Source organism: Anastrepha ludens, chromosome 2, assembly GCF_028408465.1.
Source record: "Anastrepha ludens isolate Willacy chromosome 2, idAnaLude1.1, whole genome shotgun sequence".
In the NCBI taxonomy this organism is placed as follows: domain Eukaryota; kingdom Metazoa; phylum Arthropoda; class Insecta; order Diptera; family Tephritidae; genus Anastrepha; species Anastrepha ludens.
In genome coordinates this window covers 73,636,050-73,656,050 of record NC_071498.1, presented here as the reverse complement: position 1 = coordinate 73,656,050, position 20,001 = coordinate 73,636,050, and the positions used below count along the sequence as shown (strand labels likewise).

General features: G+C 39.3%; 2 protein-coding genes across 4 annotated transcripts; one reads left to right on the top strand and one right to left on the bottom strand.

The window, feature by feature from the left end:
• Nucleotides 1-3,153: 3,153 nt before the first annotated feature.
• Nucleotides 3,154-4,564, top strand: LOC128871842 (uncharacterized). Of its 2 annotated transcripts, XM_054113943.1 has the most exons (4): nt 3,154-3,213; nt 3,276-3,477; nt 3,839-3,956; nt 4,040-4,564. In XM_054113943.1, exons 2-4 carry the CDS (start codon nt 3,320-3,322, stop codon nt 4,097-4,099), a joined length of 336 nt encoding a protein of 111 aa, XP_053969918.1. In that variant the 5' UTR covers nt 3,154-3,213; nt 3,276-3,319; the 3' UTR covers nt 4,100-4,564. The 2 variants fall into 2 exon arrangements, with proteins under 2 accessions (XP_053969918.1, XP_053969919.1); XM_054113944.1 differs by having other exon boundaries at nt 3,188-3,477.
• Nucleotides 4,565-5,869: 1,305 nt separating this feature from the next.
• On the bottom strand, nt 5,870-18,798 carry LOC128871840 (probable cytochrome P450 6d5). Of its 2 annotated transcripts, none has more exons than XM_054113939.1 (6): nt 18,226-18,798; nt 10,245-10,397; nt 6,879-7,075; nt 6,564-6,797; nt 6,259-6,501; nt 5,870-6,185 (listed from the first exon to the last, which is right to left on the bottom strand). In XM_054113939.1, the coding sequence occupies exons 1-6, from the start codon at nt 18,753-18,755 to the stop codon at nt 6,007-6,009; spliced, it is 1,536 nt and encodes a 511-aa protein (XP_053969914.1). In that variant the 5' UTR covers nt 18,756-18,798; the 3' UTR covers nt 5,870-6,006. The 2 variants fall into 2 exon arrangements, with proteins under 2 accessions (XP_053969914.1, XP_053969915.1); XM_054113940.1 differs by having other exon boundaries at nt 6,070-6,185; nt 6,242-6,501.
• Between the last annotated feature and the right edge of the window lie 1,203 nt (nt 18,799-20,001).

The window sequence follows — 20,001 nt, the reverse complement described above, 5'->3', positions numbered from 1 at the left end:
GTATATACAGGGCGAACGATATGAAGTGTTACTTATTAAAAACACCATAACTTTTTTGTGTGAAATTAGTTTTTATTGATTTCAAAGACAAAATTGTTCAAAAATGATTACAATTTTAACATATATTCACTTTAGCTCGTTATGACCACCTTTTGCCTTGACGGCCTTCAAGGTCAAAAAATGAGTTGCATGCTGCACGAATGTGATTTTGGTCCATTCTCGTATAATCGCTTTTTTCAGCGCATCCATCATACTAGCATATTTTTTAGTCCTCACCTTGCTCTCCAAAATGGACCAGATGGAATAGTCCATCAGATTTGCGTCTGGCGAATTCGAAAGCCATTGTATGGACGAAATGAAGTGTGGAACATGATTTTTTAACCATTGTTGGTTCACACCAGCTTTATGGGACGGTTCCGAGTCTTGTTGGAACGTCCATGGTCTAAGACCGAAGTGTTTGCGTGTCCACGGCTCTAAAGCAGCTTCTAAAACATTTTCCCGATAATAAGTCGGTCACTGCGGCCCAAACCATTACTTGCGATGGGAAATTGCTTCGAGTGGCCATACGTCGGCTCAAATTCTCGTATGAGCGTTCGGTGAAGTAAACACGATCGTTTTGAGTGTTTATGAACTGCTCAATTGGAAAGTTTGTTTCATCGAAAACCCAATGTTAGGAAATTGGCCACGTTCGTGCAAGCGCAACAACTCCTTTGCTCTTTCGCACCGAACTTTTTTTTGCTGGGGTGAAAGATCGTGTGCTTTTTGGAACTTGTAAGCCTTGACCTTGAGCTCATTTTTCAATATGCGTAGAATACTGTTTTTCGATATTTTCAGTTCTTTGGCCATTTTTCTTCCACTTCGGTGTGGATTTCGTTCAAGTCTAGCCTTCACTTTCCGAACCATTTCTGGCGTTGTTGCGATTTTTTTTGGTCCACCTCCATAGTGTTTTGCAATGCTACCAGTATCGTTGTAACGTTTTATAGTGCGATACACAAACATTTTATTCACTTTGAGATGACTGAGCGCATAAACAATGGCTGGTTGTGATTTTCCAACCAAATATAACGCAATCAGACTATTACGTTTGAATTCCATCACGGAAAAAAAAATTCAACAAAACTTAGCCGCAAATGCTTTTGATGGCTTATAAACAATATATTGAACTGTCATTAGAACAATTTTGTCGTTGATGTCATGAGCTGTTTTACAGATACAAGCAGTGTGAAGTCGGTAACCCTTCATATCGGTCATCCTGTATATCGCATAATTTTTTAATTCTGAGAGATCGTCGGTAGATTTTGCGTTTAAGTATCCAATTGTGATAACGCAGTACACGTCATCGTTGTTTTGTACCACGATTCCCTACACATCCTGTAATTGTGTGTTAATTTCGTCGCTAGGTCAATTGCTTTTTGCCTTTCTGAATGCAAACATCGAATTAGATAAATGATAAGGACGTGTTTACAGAGTCGCCAATATATATTTTTTATTATCAAACTATTTATTTATTTAATCTGCATCGAAATGAAGCCTTACAATAAGATTTGAAATTTTCAGTCTAGAGCAGAGCTAGGAACTTCATAGGCACTCGTGCCAAATTTTTCGCTTCCACTTGCACACGCCCGCAACAAAAACTGTCCTACTTTCACACATCTATTAACGCCCTAAGACGTTATTCACACGTCTACGTAAAACTTTGCTACAATGAATGCTTTGGCAGTGAAAGCTTTAACCTGAAAAATGAGTAGATTATGCATAATAAAGTTAGTAAAATTTTTTACTTACAAAAACATCTGCATTCTCTAAATTTAAATTAATTTAAACTTTACTCGGGTTCAAAACTTTTGGACGACGAACGCAAAAAATGATAGTTGTCCATCTTTACGTTTCGCTTTATGTTCTCCTTGCTCAACTTTGACTATGTGAACGTCTTCATATAAATGGCGCCGCCTACGCAACGGTTTAGCATGTTTACATATTATGAGGTTAACGAGGTTATCTCCAATTTCAAGGTTAACTCGCTAATCTAGTATTAACCTACCAGGTTATCTATACAAAAGATAAACTAGTTCCAAAGTAGATTAGCTGTTAACCTGGAGTTAACCTGGTGGAGTAGCTGAGTTGTATTGGAAAAGCAGTAAAAAGTACGAAAAAATGCAGCTCTACTTAGTTCTATTGGGAATGCACCAAAAAATTGTGACACTGTTTTTTAATAACACAGGCCGACAAAATTTAACCAACATTCAGACCCAGAAACCAGACTATATATTTCCGAAGGTTTATGATGCGCTGAATCCAAATCTGGCCTCAGAATTGCTCTATTAGTTTGAGTTTTCGAGATATCCTAACCTAAAAGTGCAAAAAACCCCATTTCATATTTGAGGTTATGTAGCCTTGCAGATGTTTTCGTTCACCAAAATTAAAGGATGACATCTTTAAATACAAGCCTTCTTTTTTCAAATGGTGTTGAGTTTGCTCAAATATCATTTTTTTTTTCGCAGAGATATCGCATTTTGAAATTTTCATGTTTCGAAATTTTCCTACACCTGAAAATCGATTAAGATAACATAGACATGATATAGTCGCTTACTAATTTTCTTGAATTGAGTCTTATTTTTCTTAAAATTTTGTCTCACACCATAAGTGTGCTGACTCACCACATCCCTACACTATCTAACCTTTGGGTACCGAGTCACACACAGCCCTAACCCCTAGAAACCACCCCTATCATACCGCGAGCAGGCTTTCCCACAAACTCCAAATTTACATACTATTAACCCATATATTTCAGGCCCTCAAACCCAAGAAAATTAGTAAGCGACTATATCATGTCTATGTTATCTTAATCGATTTTCAGGTGTAGGAAAATTTCGAAACATGAAAATTTCAAAATGCGATATCTCTGCGAAAAAAAATGATATTTGAGCAAACAAAACGCCATTTGAAAAAAGAAGGCTTGTATTTAAAGATGTCATCCTTTAATTTTGGTGAACGAAAACATCTGCAAGGCTACATAACCTCAAATATGGGCAAAAATGGGGTTTTTTGCACTTTCAGGTTAGGATATTTCGAAAACTCAAACTAATAAATTAATTTTAGTTATCAATCCGAATTTTGCATGGACAGAGAAGCAGATATTAGTTTAAATTATTTCGGATACTTTTCCTTGTAGACTAGTGTAATTGGATAAGAAAAATACGAAAAAATGGAATCGTAAGTAAATTTCTAAAATACATTGATTGAATACAAATCAAAACTCTTTATTGTGTTTGCAGATGTGTGAAAAAATGGAAACCAAGAACGAAGTGGTGCCGAAAAAATGGTATTAGAGTTGTGGGCAGACCGAGTGAATAATTTCAGATGCGCGAAGAAGAACAGCCGCATTTTCATGGAGATGGAAGGAGAAATGAGTAAAGGCAAGGCGTTTTCAACTTTGGAGTTAAGGGATGAAATCCATAACCTTACAAACCGCTATAAGTAAGTAATTGCTTCGAAACTAAAATTTAACAATGTTGCATGCCCGCCCGTTTATGAAGCCCCAGTCAGTCGTATGGTAGTGCAACGCATAACAATGAATCGCAGGAATCCAGGGCAAACGTAAAAAAAAAACAAATTCAAAAGGGCGCAAGGTATACAAAAGCAATCCACTGGTTGCACGAGGATAGTTCGAATAAGAATAAATGTCGCCGACGCCCAATACTACGATTCACTGAGTTGCGCTGCGCTACTGTACGTCATTATTAACTGGGGAAAGAAGCTTATAAATAGTGCGAATGTCCGTTGTATTTACTGTAAGTCAAAGCAGTGTGCTGGTAGCAAAACTCTGATCTCATTTCAGACACGAAAAAAAGAAAATGGGGTCTTCGGGCGGAGCTCCTTCCTCCTGGTCGGTCCTACTACTCGGAAGTACACTCAATTCTAAGCGACAGCAAGGCTGTCAATTTCGAGCACCTCATGTAAGATAATTTTGATGAGATAAAATCGAACTGTATTATATATTTTCCCATTTTCTATAGTTTTTTACTTCTTTAATTAATAGTGTCGGACAATGACGGTGATGCGAATGACGATCCACTGCTTGGGTTGGAGGCATCAGTGAGCTCCAGAACATCGCTGCCATCTCCAGTGCCAGCAACTCCGACTGAACCTAACCCAAATAAAACAATGAGCCAAGAAGCGATTCTTAACTGCTCGGAGCGTTCGACTACATGTCTAGAAAAAGGCTTGACCGTAATTAAAGAAATACAAGTCACAGTGATGGACATTACGAAGAAGGTTGACTGCAGATGAAACCAGGAATATTATTTTGGAGGAAATGAAGGAAAACTCGAACAGCTTTTACACGCAGCTTTTAAAGAAAATTTGAAGCTACATATTTATTTCGTTTCTTCGTTCCTCGCAAACGATTAACAAATTGGAATACTTATGTACATAAAAACGTTGCAATAGTCTTTCTTATGTTTTCAGCATCATTGTTAAAATGGCCTCTGTATGCTCCGGTTGTTGCTGATTGCGACTTTTGCTTTTGGAGCCATATCTGATCTATTTTGTCGTTGTGGGAATTCAAAAAATTGTGCAAGATACATACTGTTTTTATGATAAAAGGAGCGTTTTTTATAATATATCATTGTCGATTCCCTTCCCTATTCGTCTGCTGGTTGAACACTTTATCGTGCATTGGAAGATCAATGCTAAATGGGTAGAGTTTCATTCAAGTTTCCGAGAATATAAAAGCCGAATCACTTATGACGCACACGGGAATTTTAACGTCAGAAATTATTCTGCTTTTCTCTTTCAAGATGTGGTTCTGTAAAGCACTTTTCATCTTACAATTTTCGGAAATTATTGAATCATTGCATCGACCAGGGCACCCGACATTTATCAATTACAATCCTGTAGTCAACAAGTGCCAGTAATACTGTGGAATACCACCCCTTATAATTGTAGTAGTCCGTATAGTCCTTTGCAGAGGTCCTGAATAGATGTGGCATCCGTCTATAGCTCCAAAGCATGGGGGAAACCCTAGGACCTCAAAGCCTTTCACGCAGTCGTCTACTTTTTCGCCATTAATGATATTTCCACCCAAATAAACAGGAACAAGAACTTTCCACACCTCACAGCAGAATGACTGCAACATGTTGCATACACTCGTCTTAGAAACACCAAAGAGACGTCTCATTGTCTCATACTCCGCGGAAGATCGCAGTGTATATAATGCCATAGCAACTCCCTTCTCCAGTGGTATGCAGTTCCTAAAGAAGGTATCTCGCTTGGCGATACCCTTTACCTTTTCGCACAAGATTTGGAAAGTAGCCCGAGACATGCGAAACGTATTTTTTAAAGACATCGTCAGTCATCAAGGGAACATCTTTTTCATAAAAAGTGTCGTGTCTACCCTGAAAAGTATGTTTTATTTAAACATAAGACCTACAGTACTTTATGTCTTTCAAAGGAAATTTAAAGTATTAGATAGTATTACTAATTAGTAATTGGTTTTTTATGCATATCAAAAGATTTTAATTTTCCGAAGATCTGATCATTGACTCCTAATAGCACTTGTAATATACCTAATTTTACACAAAAAAGGTGGTTACTATTTCAATAGTTGGAGCAGACGGATCAATACCGACCATATTTTTAGTTGTTTAGTTATTTACACACATTGATATAAAATATTTTTTTACTAAAGGCCTAATCTCAAACTTCGATAGGCTATATCTCGATTTCATAGGCTAACTACGAAAATCGGAGAAATTACTTTTTTACATATGACACAATCCCTTGAAAATTTTTTTGGTGCAAAACCCAGCCGGGTAATGTATATAGGTATACACTATGTATATCTTGGTTTTTTAATCTTTATTTAAATTCAAACATAATTATACGTACGGCTGTTAACAAAAAAGGTGACTTAACTTATCAGCTATATTCTTCCAAATTTATTGCGTGCCCTTCAAAGTAAAAAATTAGGAATTTCACCATTACAGATCGTAATTGTACGTCAATTTATGCGCCCTGTTTTGGCTTCCTCTTTGATAGCCGCACATTTATACCGTCCTTGGCTATGAGTGGTACGCCAAAATTAGCAAGTTGAATTTCTTTTCGAACTGGACTTAATTCGATATTAAAATTTAGAAGTAGCTTCGCTAAGGCGACTTTTACGATTATTTTACCCATACGTTGTGCTGTTGTGAAGAAAAATTAGTAATTAGTGTATTTCAATAATTATGCGGGATTATACCAATTTTGTGGAATTACCAATGCAGTGCCTTGGACCCGCGCCGAAAGGTAAGTAAGCAGCAGGATCATAATTCTTATTCACAAATCGTTCTGGATCCCAGCGCATAGGATCAGGGAAATATATTTCATCACGATGTAAACCCAATAGCGAAATAATTATGGGTGTACCACTTTTAATCACTAAATCACTATCCGGTAGTGGATAGTCGTGCGTGCATTGACGATTAAGGATTGGCAAGCCGGGATATTTGCGAATTGTTTCTGTAAAGAAAAAAAGATATTTGAACACTTATTTTATTTGAACAATTGCAGCTTGATCTAACCCATTACACAGAGATCTAAGTATTTCATATCCTGAATCGCTTCATATGTAAACTTATTATCATGTTTTTGTAGTGCTTCTTCAACATCGCGCTGGGCCTTTTCCAACGCCTCTGGATATTGTGCCAACTCAAATGTGGTGAAAGAGGCGCTGGAGGCAGTCGTTTCATAACCAGCCACATAGAAAAGGAAAAGATTCGTGGCGATTGTTTTAATGGACATAGGTTTTGGTGCACCTGGTTAGAGTGGAAATTAGAAAGAAAGTTGAAAATAAAGAAAATTTTTGAAAATTTGTAAATACACACATAAATACATACCTTTGCCAACTTTTGCGGACCAATCATTGTCATCAGGGCTAATTTCACCTTTGTTGCGTAATTGCATTAACAATTGAAGCATATCTTTTCGTGTAATATTTTGCTCCTCACGCATTTGTACAGTTCGTTTTACGATTTCCCTCATCATGTTGGGAGCCTCCTCACGCCAACCCAAACGCAAGAAAAGCTTTTCTAAACTGAGGAGAAGGCAAAGCAACAAACCGTGTTATGGAACAGAAAAATTATGTCAAATCAATACTGTATATTTTTTGGTCATCTGCCTAAGTGGGGAGCTTAACAGTTTGTTTTCATAAATACATAGATTGATACATTGGAGATGAGATGTCAGAAGCTCAAAATCCGTGAAAGCAATGTAATAACTAAACAGGTTGGTAGTGCTTTTGGGTTGCTTTTTTGTTCATAATGTACTCTCTGTTGTTAAAACTTTTTAAAATTACTATATACGTGTATTCATTTGATCAAAATTTCAACAATTTTATACTGACAATTTTATCTAAAGATTGTGAATAAAAAGTTTGAATTTTGATGAAAATTAGTCGGACGAACTACATTTTTGTAATCAAATAATTGAGGTTAAAAAATATACAAATAGTCAATATGGGGCGTATACTTTCTTTTGACACTGATTGTATGTACATAAAACTTTCAAACAAATATTTTTAAATTTTTTCGCCTAGTCGCACTGCATTGAAATATTTACAAAAAAATGATGTCAAAACAAGACCCTTACGGAACGAAAAAATACCACTCTTCTTGCGGATGACCACTAATAAAAATTTTACTTTCCGTTGCTGGTAGTTTGGCAATAGCAATTTTCTTTACGATATAAACCAACGAGCCTTATAATATTCATATTATTCAAAAAATATCGGCAAGTAAATAAAATAAGCTTAGTCAAATACATAAAACCATACTCCTCTCTTAGGCAGCAAAAAATTGTAGGTGCCTTCATTTTTGGGGCTACATCAAGATTGAAATAGAAGTGGAAAATTGTTTCGGTTGAATTTCTCTGTCGCTTCAGTTCTCCAACGTTATTTATCTTATTCAGGACAAAATCTAAGTTGAAAATATCAATACTTAAATAGTCATTTGTTCTCAAGAATTGCTAGCCAACTCTTCTACAGGAGAAATAGAAAATGGGACTGACGACAAGTTAATTTCTCTTTATAATTTATTGCGAATCAATTATTACAAATTATTTAGCTAAACTAAAAGCTTTTTCCTACTATCACAGCCACATTAAAAGTGTTGTATTGGTTACTTCTAATGTACATCTTATATGCTGCATCTTGAAATACCCTCAGAGATGTTTAAATTAACGGAAAAGCTCGCCAAGCTAAAGTTTCTGAGTTTTTTAAACTGTTGCATAACAAAATTTATTTTTAACATTTCTCGAATTTTTCTATATTAATAAATTTTCTGTCTACTTTGTCAAATATCTATGTGTACATACATACATATGTATCTTCCAGTTTTGGAAATAAATTGATTAAGGATTAAAGATCTGTCACAAATTATTATTAAATTTTTACACTTTTCTCATAAGCGGACAAATTTTTTAGTCCCTTACGTGTCTGCTTAAATAAGAGTACACTATACTCGTACATATACGCTGGTCGTTTGAAAAACTACTTAAATGTTTGGGGTAGACCATTTTTTTCGACATAGTCCCCTTTTAGGCTTATACACTTCGTCCAACGCTGCTCTAGTTTGTTGATCTTTTCCGAAAAATAGCATTTGTCCAAGTCTGAAAACCAGTCATTCGTTTCTGCAATCACCTCCTCGATTAAATAAAATATTTTCCCCCCCAGCCATTTCTTCAAATTGGGGAACAAATGACATCCCATGATACGACATGGAGCTTTATTTCCATTAATTTTGCAACCACAACTACTAAGGCGTGAGCTGGTGCGTTGTTGTGATGGAAAAGGAATATCATTAGACTTCCTCGATTCAAACGAATACCAAACACAAAGAAATAGACCGATCTGGCTGAAACTTGGTGTGCGTTCCTCCAAGAGACGTTGTGGATCTTTAAGTGAAACAAGATGCCTCATATGTAAGAACAAGGTAGAACAGCGCTGGCTTTAACACCGAAGGAATCCCGCAAATCCTTAGGATTGCATCAAATTGCGCCCTTGCAACAGCAAAAAGTAAAGACATGGTAAATGTTGCAGCCAGCAAATCCACCGTTCGGAGGGCTGTTCTAAAATTGCCACATCTCAAGCATACAAAATTACAAAAACAAAAAAAAACACCTTTGAATAAATTTCGCAAAGAACGTCGTCTCGATTTTGCAAGGATTGGAGTTCTGTGTTATGGTATGGGGAGCAATATCGTACTGTGGCGCGTTCGAATTGAAAATTGTAAACTACAAAGTCACAGGAAACAGCTATAAAGTTCTGTGGGAATCACCTTTCCCAGAGATTCGTGAAAAATTTGGACCTATTAATTGGATCTTTCAACAAGATAGTGCACCTGTACACACTTCAAGTGTAGTCGAAACTTGGATTGCGTCCCGAAACGTTGGAATTTTACCATGGCCACCGATGGGATGGCTTGTTCGTAAGTTTTATGAGAATGGGCAACAATATGAAGACAAAAATGCTTTAATTCGAATCATTAAAATGGCATGATCAGCAATTTCATTAGGTTATCTGGAGATTTTGTACAAATCCATTCATCGACGAATTTACGAAGTAATTTAGAAACAAGGTGGTAGCACAAACTATTAAGATTTTAATAATAAATGTAAAAAACAACAAATTTTCCAATATTTTCAAGAAGAACCAATAAATCAACACCAATATCACTGTGGAACAAATTCAGGTTAGCAAAAATTAGGTCCATTCTGAGAGTGGCGGGTGAAAATAGAGGCGAAATTAGAAGACCCGTATCGCGCCGTTTTTGTATGTTAGTTCGAATTTTTTTTAATCGGCCTTCGAAGTTCGAAATCGGAGCAAAATTGTTTATATGGTTTTTTGGCTATAACTCGTCGACTAATTGATATTTTTTCAATCTGTAAAAGCCAAATTATTGCTAGAGACCTGTGCAACAATTACAATTTTTGAAAAAATTGATTTCGAAAATGTTTGTGGTACTTATGAAACAATTTACTGAAAATCGGCATTTGACTGCAAACTTCGAAGGCCGATTAAAAAAAATTCGAACTAACATAAAAAAACGGCGCGAGACGGGTCTTCTAATTTCGCCTCTATTTTCACCCGCCACTCTCAGAATGGACCTAATTTTTGCTAACCTGAATTTGTTCCACAGTGCATCTGAGCTTTGGTATCGCATATGTTACTGTTGTATACTGCACGAAAAAAAAAAAAAATTACTCACCTGGGATATAAAAACTGGCATGTTCCACGCACCACACTTCCAAATGTAGGCTCATTAACTTTTTGACTAACATTCCGTATTTCATTATTTGGTTTTTCATAGCTGTTCACTTCCAATCCAAAAAACACCGATGCAATAACATCTATAGAATACCTAAAAATTGAAATTATGCTTTACTTGATTGAAACTTTACTAAGGTAAACAGTATATATCTATATATACAATATTTGGCGCGTACACACTTTTTGGGTGTTTGGCCGAGCTCCGAGTTGTTCCACAAATGAAGGTACCTACAGTTTTGAGACGACTCCGAACGGCAAATATTTTTTTACTTTTTCCTGGCAGAAATACACTCGGAGGTTTACCATTGCCTGCCGAGGGGCGACCGCTATTTTTTTATTTTGGTGTTTCACCGAGATTCGAACCTGACTTTTCTCCGAATTCCGAATGGTAGTCACGCACCAAGCCATTCCGGCTGCGGCGACCGCAGTATATAGGCAAAATAATAATTTTTAGAAAAGAAAGCACTACGAGAATTTGAACTTGTTGAGTAAACCAGATTATTTATTTACTCTCGTACTGCTAATGCTGTAGGATCATAGTAAGAGTATTGCATTTTAACGGAAATGTAAAAATACTTTTCTGCCAAAAAAATAAAAAGTTAAATTTCATTCTTTAATATAGCGTTTTTATACCTCAACTTAGAAACTTCGGTTTGTTTTGTAACTTAGAAACTTCGGTTTGTTTTGTAACCTAGAAAAATTATCAAACAATCTATTTTATAATAGACTTCTTTGTCTATTTATGTATAGGACTATGAATAAGTTCGTGCGGTTTTTTTTCGAAATTTGAAACTTTATTGACGTAAAATGGTTACAAATTTAATATTCAAAATATTGTCCATCGCTTACTACTACTTTTTCCCATCTTTCTGGCAATTCACGGATTCCCTTTGTGAAAAATTCGGTCGGTTTTGCCGCAATCCACGAATCGATCCATTTTTTGACTTCATCGTAATTACGGAAGTGCTGGTCAGCCAGGCCATGTTGCATCGATCGGAAGAGATAGTAATCGGATGGCGCAAGGTCTGGACTATACGGCGGGTGGGGTAGGACATCCCATTTGAGCGTTTCTAAGTATGTTTTGACCACTTGTGCAACATGTGGCCGAGCATTGTCATGTTGCAAAATAACTTTGTCGTGTCTATCGGCGTATTGCGGCCGTTTTTCTCGCAGTGCTCGGCTCAAACGCATCAATTGTCGTCGGTAGACATCCCCCGTAATCGTTTCATTCGGTTTCAGTAGCTCATAATACACAACACCCAGCTGGTCCCACCAGATACACAGCATAACCTTCAGGCCATGAATATTCTGCGCCGACGTCGATGTTGAAGCATGGCCAGGGTATCCATACGTTGCCCGACGTTTTGGATTGTCGTAATGGACCCACTTTTCATCGCCAGTCACAATTCGATGCAAAAAACCCTTTCTTTTGTGCCGTTGAAGCAGTTGTTCGCATGCCATAAAACGGCGTTCAACGTCTCTTGGCTTCAATTCATACGGCACCCAATGGCCTACCTTTCGGATCATTCCCATGGCTTTTAAACGTTTGGAAATGGTTGATTGATCAACTCCCAAAGTTTTTGCAACCTCTTCTTGCGTTTGAGCCGGATCTTGATCGAGCAATTCCTCCAATTCGGTATCCATGAACTTTGGCGGCGCACCCTCGCGTTCTTCGTCTTCCAAGCCAAAATCACCACTTTTAAAGCGTGCAAACCACTTCTGGCACGTTCGCTCAGATAGAGCATGCTCACCATAAACTTCCACCAAGATACGATGACTTTCGGCTGCTTTTTTCTTCATATTAAAATAATGAAGAAGAATTCCCCGCAAAAACACATTATTTGGCACGAAATTCGACATTTTCAAGTGTGGTAAAAATATTGTTGTTTACGCTTCAAATAAAAAACTTATACTGACGTTTGTGCCTTACGACAGTAGCTCTCCAATGAATGTTTGGAAATGTGGATCGATGGAATAATAATCAAGTTACGCCATCTGTTGTAAAACCGCACGAACTTATTCATAGTCCTATCTGCTTTTTTCTGTAAGCCATAAAGCATAGTTGGAAATACCGGTATTCAAGTATCGCGAATATATAAATTTTTTTAATTTAATTACGACCATACTCCCGAGGAGTTTCAAACTCCTCTAACTGAACTGTAACGGACTTATGAGCAAGATAGACGAGGTAGTCGACTTCATAAGCCGTCATGGAATCAAGATATCTGCGGTCCAAGAGACAAAACTGTACGCTAGCTCCTCCCTGATCACCAGGGATGGCTAAAATGTGCACAGAAAGGATCGCGAGCGAGACAACGGTGATAGTTTACCGTACCGTGCAGTATCGTCTCATCGATGAATGCATCGACCGCAGGGACAGCACTTTAGAGTGTCAAGGTATAGCTGTTCGGTCAGGCGATGCCGAGCTCGAAATTTTTTACATAAGATATCACCCTGATGTAGTTGCACTCATCAGAGGTGAAAACCGATTGGTTGTAGGTAACTTTAATGCGCATCAAGATCTTTGGCATTCAAGCCTACCAAATTATTGAAGTGGACATCAATTAGCAGATCAGACAGACTTCTCGACATTCAGCACAGTAAACGACGACGCCACCACAGTAGGGTAGTAGGCAATTGCAGCAGCTCGCCTGACATCACAATAGCTAGCGCCGGTCTGATAAATAACAACCCTGCATCAGACCACTTGCCCAGTATCATCTCGATGGAGAATCAACTTTAATAAAACTGATTGGACAAGACTCGACTGAGGACACCTTCGCCGCTCTCACCATTCCCACTGATTTGCGCGCGGGCGAACACGCATTCCGTAAGGTGATCACAGCTGTCGCGGCTTGCTTCATACCTTTTCGAAAGATCCGGGACATATGTCCCAATTTCCCAGCTGAAGCAACTATTCTGGCAAACGCCAGGCCGATCCCGGCTGATAACCCAAAATATGTGGACCAAATGGGAAGAACACTCGACGTCTTACAACTACACCTCTGTTGTGAGTAAGCTCGGCTCCACCCTAAGGTCCCTGTCGAACCCGACGAAGCACATCGACAAGGTGGAAATCACCTTCAACGGTTCCTTGACCCCAAAGAGATGCTTGAGCTCTTTTAGCCGGCAATTCATTCTGCATCCTCCGGCCGACAGATCCAAGCGTAGCATGCCACCAGCCATGCCACGTTTCTATATGATATCTTACAGTCGACACTCCCGCCAGGGCTGAAGAGGTGGACCACAAACTACCTAAGTGGTCGTCTTTCGTCAGTGCTATTTCGAGACCAAATCTCTAAACAGAGGAAAATAAAGCGAAGAGTTCCGACGGCTGCACGATAATGGAGTCAGGCAATGACATTGACGGCCTGTGCGCCAAGATATACGACTACCTCGCCTGCGTTCCCACGACAGCCGGTTCTACGTTACCGTAGCGACCCGGATTTATATCCGGCCAAGGGCTGTCACTTCAGCAGCATTCCCCATATACATATGTATTGGGAATGTTTATGCTGCTACAACAACAACAACTACCTGCCTGCCTTTCTCGCTTCTTCACTGCGAGGAACCTACAGCTTTCCCCCACTAAGTCCACGGCGAACCTCTTCATCACCTGGACAAAGGATGGTCAAACTGCAACTTAAGGCAAAAGCCGATGGCATACTAATTCTGACTGTAAACTATGCCACAGTTTGCTCTCCTTCTTAGCGCGTACAACCGATATTGCCACTACAGTTCAAAATCGCAACAAGGTCCTCAAATCGCTTGGCGCCAGCGCATGGGGCAAAGACAAAGAAATGTTGCTATCGACATTTAAGACAATAGGACGGCCTGTTCTAAATTATGCTGCGTCTGTCTGGTCGCAGGAGCCAGTGATTCGCAGTGGTCGAAACTACAGACCTGCCATAAGTACTGCGATAGTCTTCTGACTATCCATACAACACCTTCATGACGAGGCCCGTGTGCTACCTGTGAAGGAGCATAAGAAACTGCTCAGAAAGCAATTCCTGTTAGGGTGTTACCGCACGTCTCACCCATGCAGACGCCTGCTTGAACCTGAGTCACCTCCCAGGCACTCAGGATACGCCGACGAGATCCTGGACAAAACTAACAAACATTTACTAGGCTAGACAGTGTTTAGACAGAAAATCAACGACATTCATCGGGAGACTCTTACCACCTTCTTAAGTCCCAGAATACCGCCGTCGGAGTGCAACTACCACCCATTGCAGGCGAAGAACTCCAACTTCCCCGAGAGTTCCGCGTAACCTTTTCACAATCACGTTCTGGATACTGTAGCAGGTTAAACTCCTACCTATCCAGAGTCGACCCCAACATACTCAAAATATGATCGGCATGTGAAGGCACCCCTCACAACAGTGACCACTAACCGCGTTTTCACATGCCCCATCAATCCCACTCATTTAACACCCCTCTCCCTCTGGGCCCAACCTTTCGAAACAGCAAGTTTCCTGAGCCTACCGTTAGATGAGCTAGACAAAGACGATCGGTGATTACACTATACTGACAGGGCAAAGTTACTGCTACAACAACAACAACAACAACTCTTTTTCCCAAGAAACTTGCTAAAAGGTTAAGATGTCGTGCATGTTTTCAAAGAATAAAAGGTCTTCAATTTTTTACGTGCGTTGGGTGCCAAAACAAGGGTCAAGTGATTGACCTATGTCAATAGGTAAAGGAAAATATAAGACTACTGTATTTTCATTTAGACGTACTAAAGTATGCTAGATAAACGCCTAATGCTTAGCCGGTCGCATAAATGTCTCCCTGGGTATGCCAAAAAATATCTACAGGGTGAGCCATATAGCGTTTGCTTTTTGAACCACCTATTTTTTTTGAGAATGGTAACACAAATGACATGTCAAATGTGTTCATAATTTACTTAAAGGTTTCACATTTACGAAATGGGACGCTATACACTTGAACAAAATTGGGAAATATTGAAAACCTATTTCCAAAGTGGTGACTCTTCTACTCAAACTGTGAGAAATTTGAAAAAAAAAAAAATCAAAAAAAAAAGATTTGCCAACAAGACAGACGACGTGTTCGTGAAAGTGGATCGTAATAAAACAACACGTGAACGTGCTCCTACAGGGCGTATACCCGACAACATTGCTGCTGTAGCCGAAAATGTGCGTGAACATCCAACAACCTCAACTCGTCATCGTTCTCCAGAATTAAACATTTCACGCACTTCTTTGAGGAGAATTTTGCATAAAGACCTCGGTATGAAGGCTTACAAAGTTCAATTGGTGCAAGAACTGAAGCCTAACGATCATCCAATGCGTTTTCGGTTCGCTCAATAGGCAGAAAATCGTTTGACCGAAGATGAGCATTTTTACCGAAAAATCATATTTTCTGATGAAGCTCATTTTCACATCGGTGGCTACGTCAATGAGCAAAATTGTCGGATTTGAGGTTCAGAAAATCCACACGTTACTGTAGAGAAGCAAATGTATCCACAACGAGCCACCTTTTGGTGCGGGTTGATCAAATGGCCTACTGTAAAGCCAGTCGTTGCAGTCATATGAACGATATTATTTTTCATTCATTTTTTTATAGCCGATTCAAAAAGCAAATTTTACATGGCCCACCCTTTACGATAGACTAGCGTCACAAACATGTGACCTCATACGAACAATTGCTTTTTGGTTTTTTTTTGTCCGGACAGACTAGCAAGTCAGCATTCAGACACAATTAAATCCATTGTACTACACTCGGATTCCCTTTTTATTTTCGTTAAATCTACTCGACCGCCGAAGAAATCTGAGTAGATCTTGTGGTGCCAAGGAGCCAAGGTGGTCGCTTTTTAACACATCAGTGCCAAAGACCTGATTGGAGCGAAAGGCAGACACACAGAAAGTGTTCCGCCTTCTCATCCTTCTCTCCACATGCTGGTCAGAGTGCACTGTCTGAGATGCCCACGATTTCCATGTGCTTTGTCCGTAGAAAGTGGCCCGTCATCAGTCCAACCAGCCTCCTGCAGTCCCCTCTGCTTAGTGACACGTAGAACTGCGACAGTCGGTCAGACATGACAGGTACATCAGTTTTGTCCATTTGCAGCCTCTCTCAGCCTGCCAAGCTCGCTTGTGGGTTTGAGTAACCCGTTTGCTAACAGTGGCTTTGATGACTGGAGGAGGGAGTGGCAGAACGGGATCCGGCCCCAAAAAGTTGGCCTCAGATCCCATTCTGGCTAAAGAGTCAGAGACCTCGTTACCCGCGATATCCACGTGTTCAGTCCGGATTTACAGGACTCGACTACCCCTGATGTGGTTGGAGGACTGTCTAAAGCCAGGAACGCAGCAGACACATATAGATCTGCCTCTCCATCTGTTTTCCACAACAAAGTTCATCGCTTCTTGAACAGCATACACCTCCGCTTGAAACACAGATGCATGCATTCCAAGAGCAAAATGCAGTTTTGTCCCGCTGGATTCCACGCGACCCTCATCATCCTCCAAGAGGCCAGTGTCAGGCTTGCAGAGAAGCTTTTCTTCAAGGTCGCTGTCATGGACTCTGCGCCTTCCTTCAGCATGACAGGATATATGCAGTCTGGGCGACTTATAACCGCCAAAAGATTTAATGGCAAATCGAATGCGGCCTCATACACCACAGATCTGTAGCGGCTCTGAAAACCGCCTCTATCAATAAGGGCTGTTGCCGGCTGACGCTTATCTGATTACCTGGAAAGTGAAATACCATCAGCAATCTGAGTGTCTCACTTTGCCGCTCCGTGAAGGAGCCATCAGATTTCCTAAGTCACCCAAGCTTTGCAGTTGGGTGCTTTTTCTGAATCCTAACCAATTTCGCCGTGTCACTTAGAGATTCAATACCGCTGGAGAATTCCCTATATGAGGCTCTTTTCGATTCCCGAATAAGCCTCTTGTAGTTCTTCTGATCATCACGGTATCGCTCCCAGTCCTCAGCAAGTTTAGTCTTGAGGGCCCGGTTTAGAAATTTTCTCGACTCACGCCTCAACATCTGGAGCTCTCGATTCCACCAAGGAACGGGAGTCCGGTCAGGGAGAGGTCGAATTGGACAGACTGACTCAAAACATTCAGTTAAGGCAGCGTTGAGTTTCTCAATGGCCTGTTCTTTTCGAAGTCTTGGTGGGGTCACGTCAAGGTCCCGCAACGCCCCCCTAAACTTCTGCCAGTCTGTTTTTCTGGGGCTTCTAGAGGACAATGGCATTTGTGCCTCCTCGCCACACTGAAACTCAATGTACCTGTGGTCTGAGCACGAATCTTCGGCAAGGACTCTCCAGTTTTTGATTGACCACCAACGTTTTGAGTTTGATAGGGTGAAATCAATCACCTCCTGCCTTCTGGCAGTTACAGAAGTAGGCCATTGTTAAAGATAGTCTAGGCAACAGGGCGCGCACAAACTTCGACCATCCGCGTCTACCTCTATAACACACCTCAGCCGCTACCAGATCTTGACAACAGAATTGCTCAAGACCCGTCACAGTGAGATGGGATGATACTATACGACCGGTCCTAGGTCTACTTTAACTCCTGTCATATAATAATATGGCCCCTTTCAACGCGCTTAAGCCACAAAGGCGGCCCATAAAGACCCAGGGCTCTTGCATTGTTGTTATGTGTGTTTTTGTGTTTGAGTTTTTAGGATACCCAATGGCAAAATACCAGACGAAAACAAATAAATTTCTGCCTGGTCTGCCATGACGCCCTGCTTAAATACCTTTGATAGCGAATGTGTTAACCCATGAGCTAGTTTCTGATCTGTCATTGTATGTTTATAGCCTTTTTAAACAAAAGTTTTTATAGAAAGATTTTGTAATTAAAGGTAGATTGAATATCAGATGTTGGGCTGACATAAAAGTAGAGCGAGAATTCCTAGAATTATAATATACTAAACTAGAATTATTTACTCACGTGCCCATTATATGCTTCATCTCGAACTGTTTTGTATCGTCATCTGCCAGCTGTATATTTAAATAGTTTACCATTTTATCGGCCTCATTTTCAATCGTACCAAACATAGCCTTTAGTTTACCAGACGTAAATGAGTTTGCGAGCTTATTACGCAAATTCTTCCAATCCTGACCTTTTAAAAAGAAAAGTCCACCTCTCGATTGTGGGTCATTTTCATCGTCTACATGTATGCCACGATCGTGAAAGTTTTCGAAATCCTTCACCAATATATCCCTTGCCAATTGAGCATCGCGTACCAACAAAGCGGGTCGTGTCATTAGATAGATGCCAAGCACTTTGCCTTTGGTGGTGCGATAAACATCGTAGACGGCAGTGCCCAATGAAACTTCACGCTTACGTACTCCATCTAATACACCAAATGGGATTTTGGGCTCATGATAAGGAAAGCCTTTGCGTTGCCAATATGTGTAATTCCATTTTATATAGAAAACTATAAGTGTAAAAGCGGCAATTAAGAGCAATAAAAACATATTTCAACCGAAAATAAATTTGCGAGAACCACGAATTTACAAGGCGTAGTAGAAACTGAAGTACTCTGCACTAAGTTGCTACATTTTATACCTTCGTTTAATGAAAAATTGTAATAATCTGTATATTGAAGGGGTATTCACAGCTTTTGAATTTCAGCTGAGATGGCTAATGATTCTCACAAAATGGCTTAACACATTTATTCTTTATGCCAAATGTGATGATGTCAATGATGCATTAAATAGTTGATGATGTCTATGAGTACGGGTTTCCTATGAAATGCTACGCGTACAGGAAGATCTCGATAACTTTTATAGATGGCTCGACCAAAAACCGTTTATTCCTTATTCTTAATAAATGTTTTAAAATCATCTTTTCGAAACTTCGCTCGCATCTTTTGTTGTTGTACCATCTTGTAAACTTTCTTTTATTCAGCATTGATGAAATCTGGATTTTGGTGGTGCTTTTGATTTCCTTTTCACATTTATTGGCCTCTTAAACTAGATAGAATCTGAAACTTAATCACTTTTAGCTTGTGTTCAACATAATAACAAGGACTTTACTGATCTGAATACTCGGAAACTTCTTTGTGTTATGCTGTTTTCGCTTACGGCTTGAATACGTGCCTTTGATTGGTTGCCCTTATAGTATTATATTATATTTGCGCGCCTAGAACGTACTCAAAAGAAATTAGTACGCTTCGCTTTACATTCTTTACACTATGATCCCCCATGTCGTCATATATATATAAATAGTGTAATCATTTGTAAATTGTAATCATAGTCTGTAACGATGTAACAATCCATAAATAAATAAATACAATTAAGAAAAAAAAAAACCTTTTGGGCAACCTGTAGGAGGCCTTTCTCTGTTCGCTAAAAATTTTCAGTAGTATCATTGAATAACAGCTGTATTTGATTTGAATTAACTTGTAAAAAAAGGTTGCTGTTTGAACACCCCTAAAACCATTATCAAGAATGTTCTACTTTTTGATCTTACCTTTTATTTATTTAATTGTTGCTTTACAAGTTTTGTTGGCTAAGATTGGTCAATTTAAAAGTATGTTTTAATTTATCGTATGGAATGTAGTATTCGACTTCGACTTTCGCCGCAAAACATTAAAGCCTTTTATAGCGAAGTAGAAGTTGTGAATATTGAGCTTTCCACCAGCTGTGAAAATGATTTGTTGTCATACATATACAGTAGGGCGGGTCGATTTAAAAATCGCTCATTGCTCTGTGAAAATCG

What these genes read in the sequence shown, in the direction of transcription:
- LOC128871842 (XM_054113943.1), top strand. Translation starts at nt 3,320, where the DNA reads ATGGTATTAGAGTTGTGGGCAGACCGAGTGAATAATTTCAGATGCGCG. An exon ending in AACCTTACAAACCGCTATAA is followed by an intron (nt 3,478 to 3,838) that starts GTAAGTAATTGC and finishes ATCTCATTTCAG; the next exon opens with ACACGAAAAAAAGAAAATGG. An exon ending in GTCAATTTCGAGCACCTCAT is followed by an intron (nt 3,957 to 4,039) that starts GTAAGATAATTT and finishes TTTAATTAATAG; the next exon opens with TGTCGGACAATGACGGTGAT.
- LOC128871840 (XM_054113939.1), bottom strand. Translation starts at nt 18,755, where the DNA reads ATGTTTTTATTGCTCTTAATTGCCGCTTTTACACTTATAGTTTTCTAT. An exon ending in TGCCAGTTTTTATATCCCAG is followed by an intron (nt 7,076 to 10,244) that starts GTGAGTAATTTT and finishes CCTTCTCCTCAG; the next exon opens with TTTAGAAAAGCTTTTCTTGC. An exon ending in GTCCGCAAAAGTTGGCAAAG is followed by an intron (nt 6,798 to 6,878) that starts GTATGTATTTAT and finishes CACTCTAACCAG; the next exon opens with GTGCACCAAAACCTATGTCC.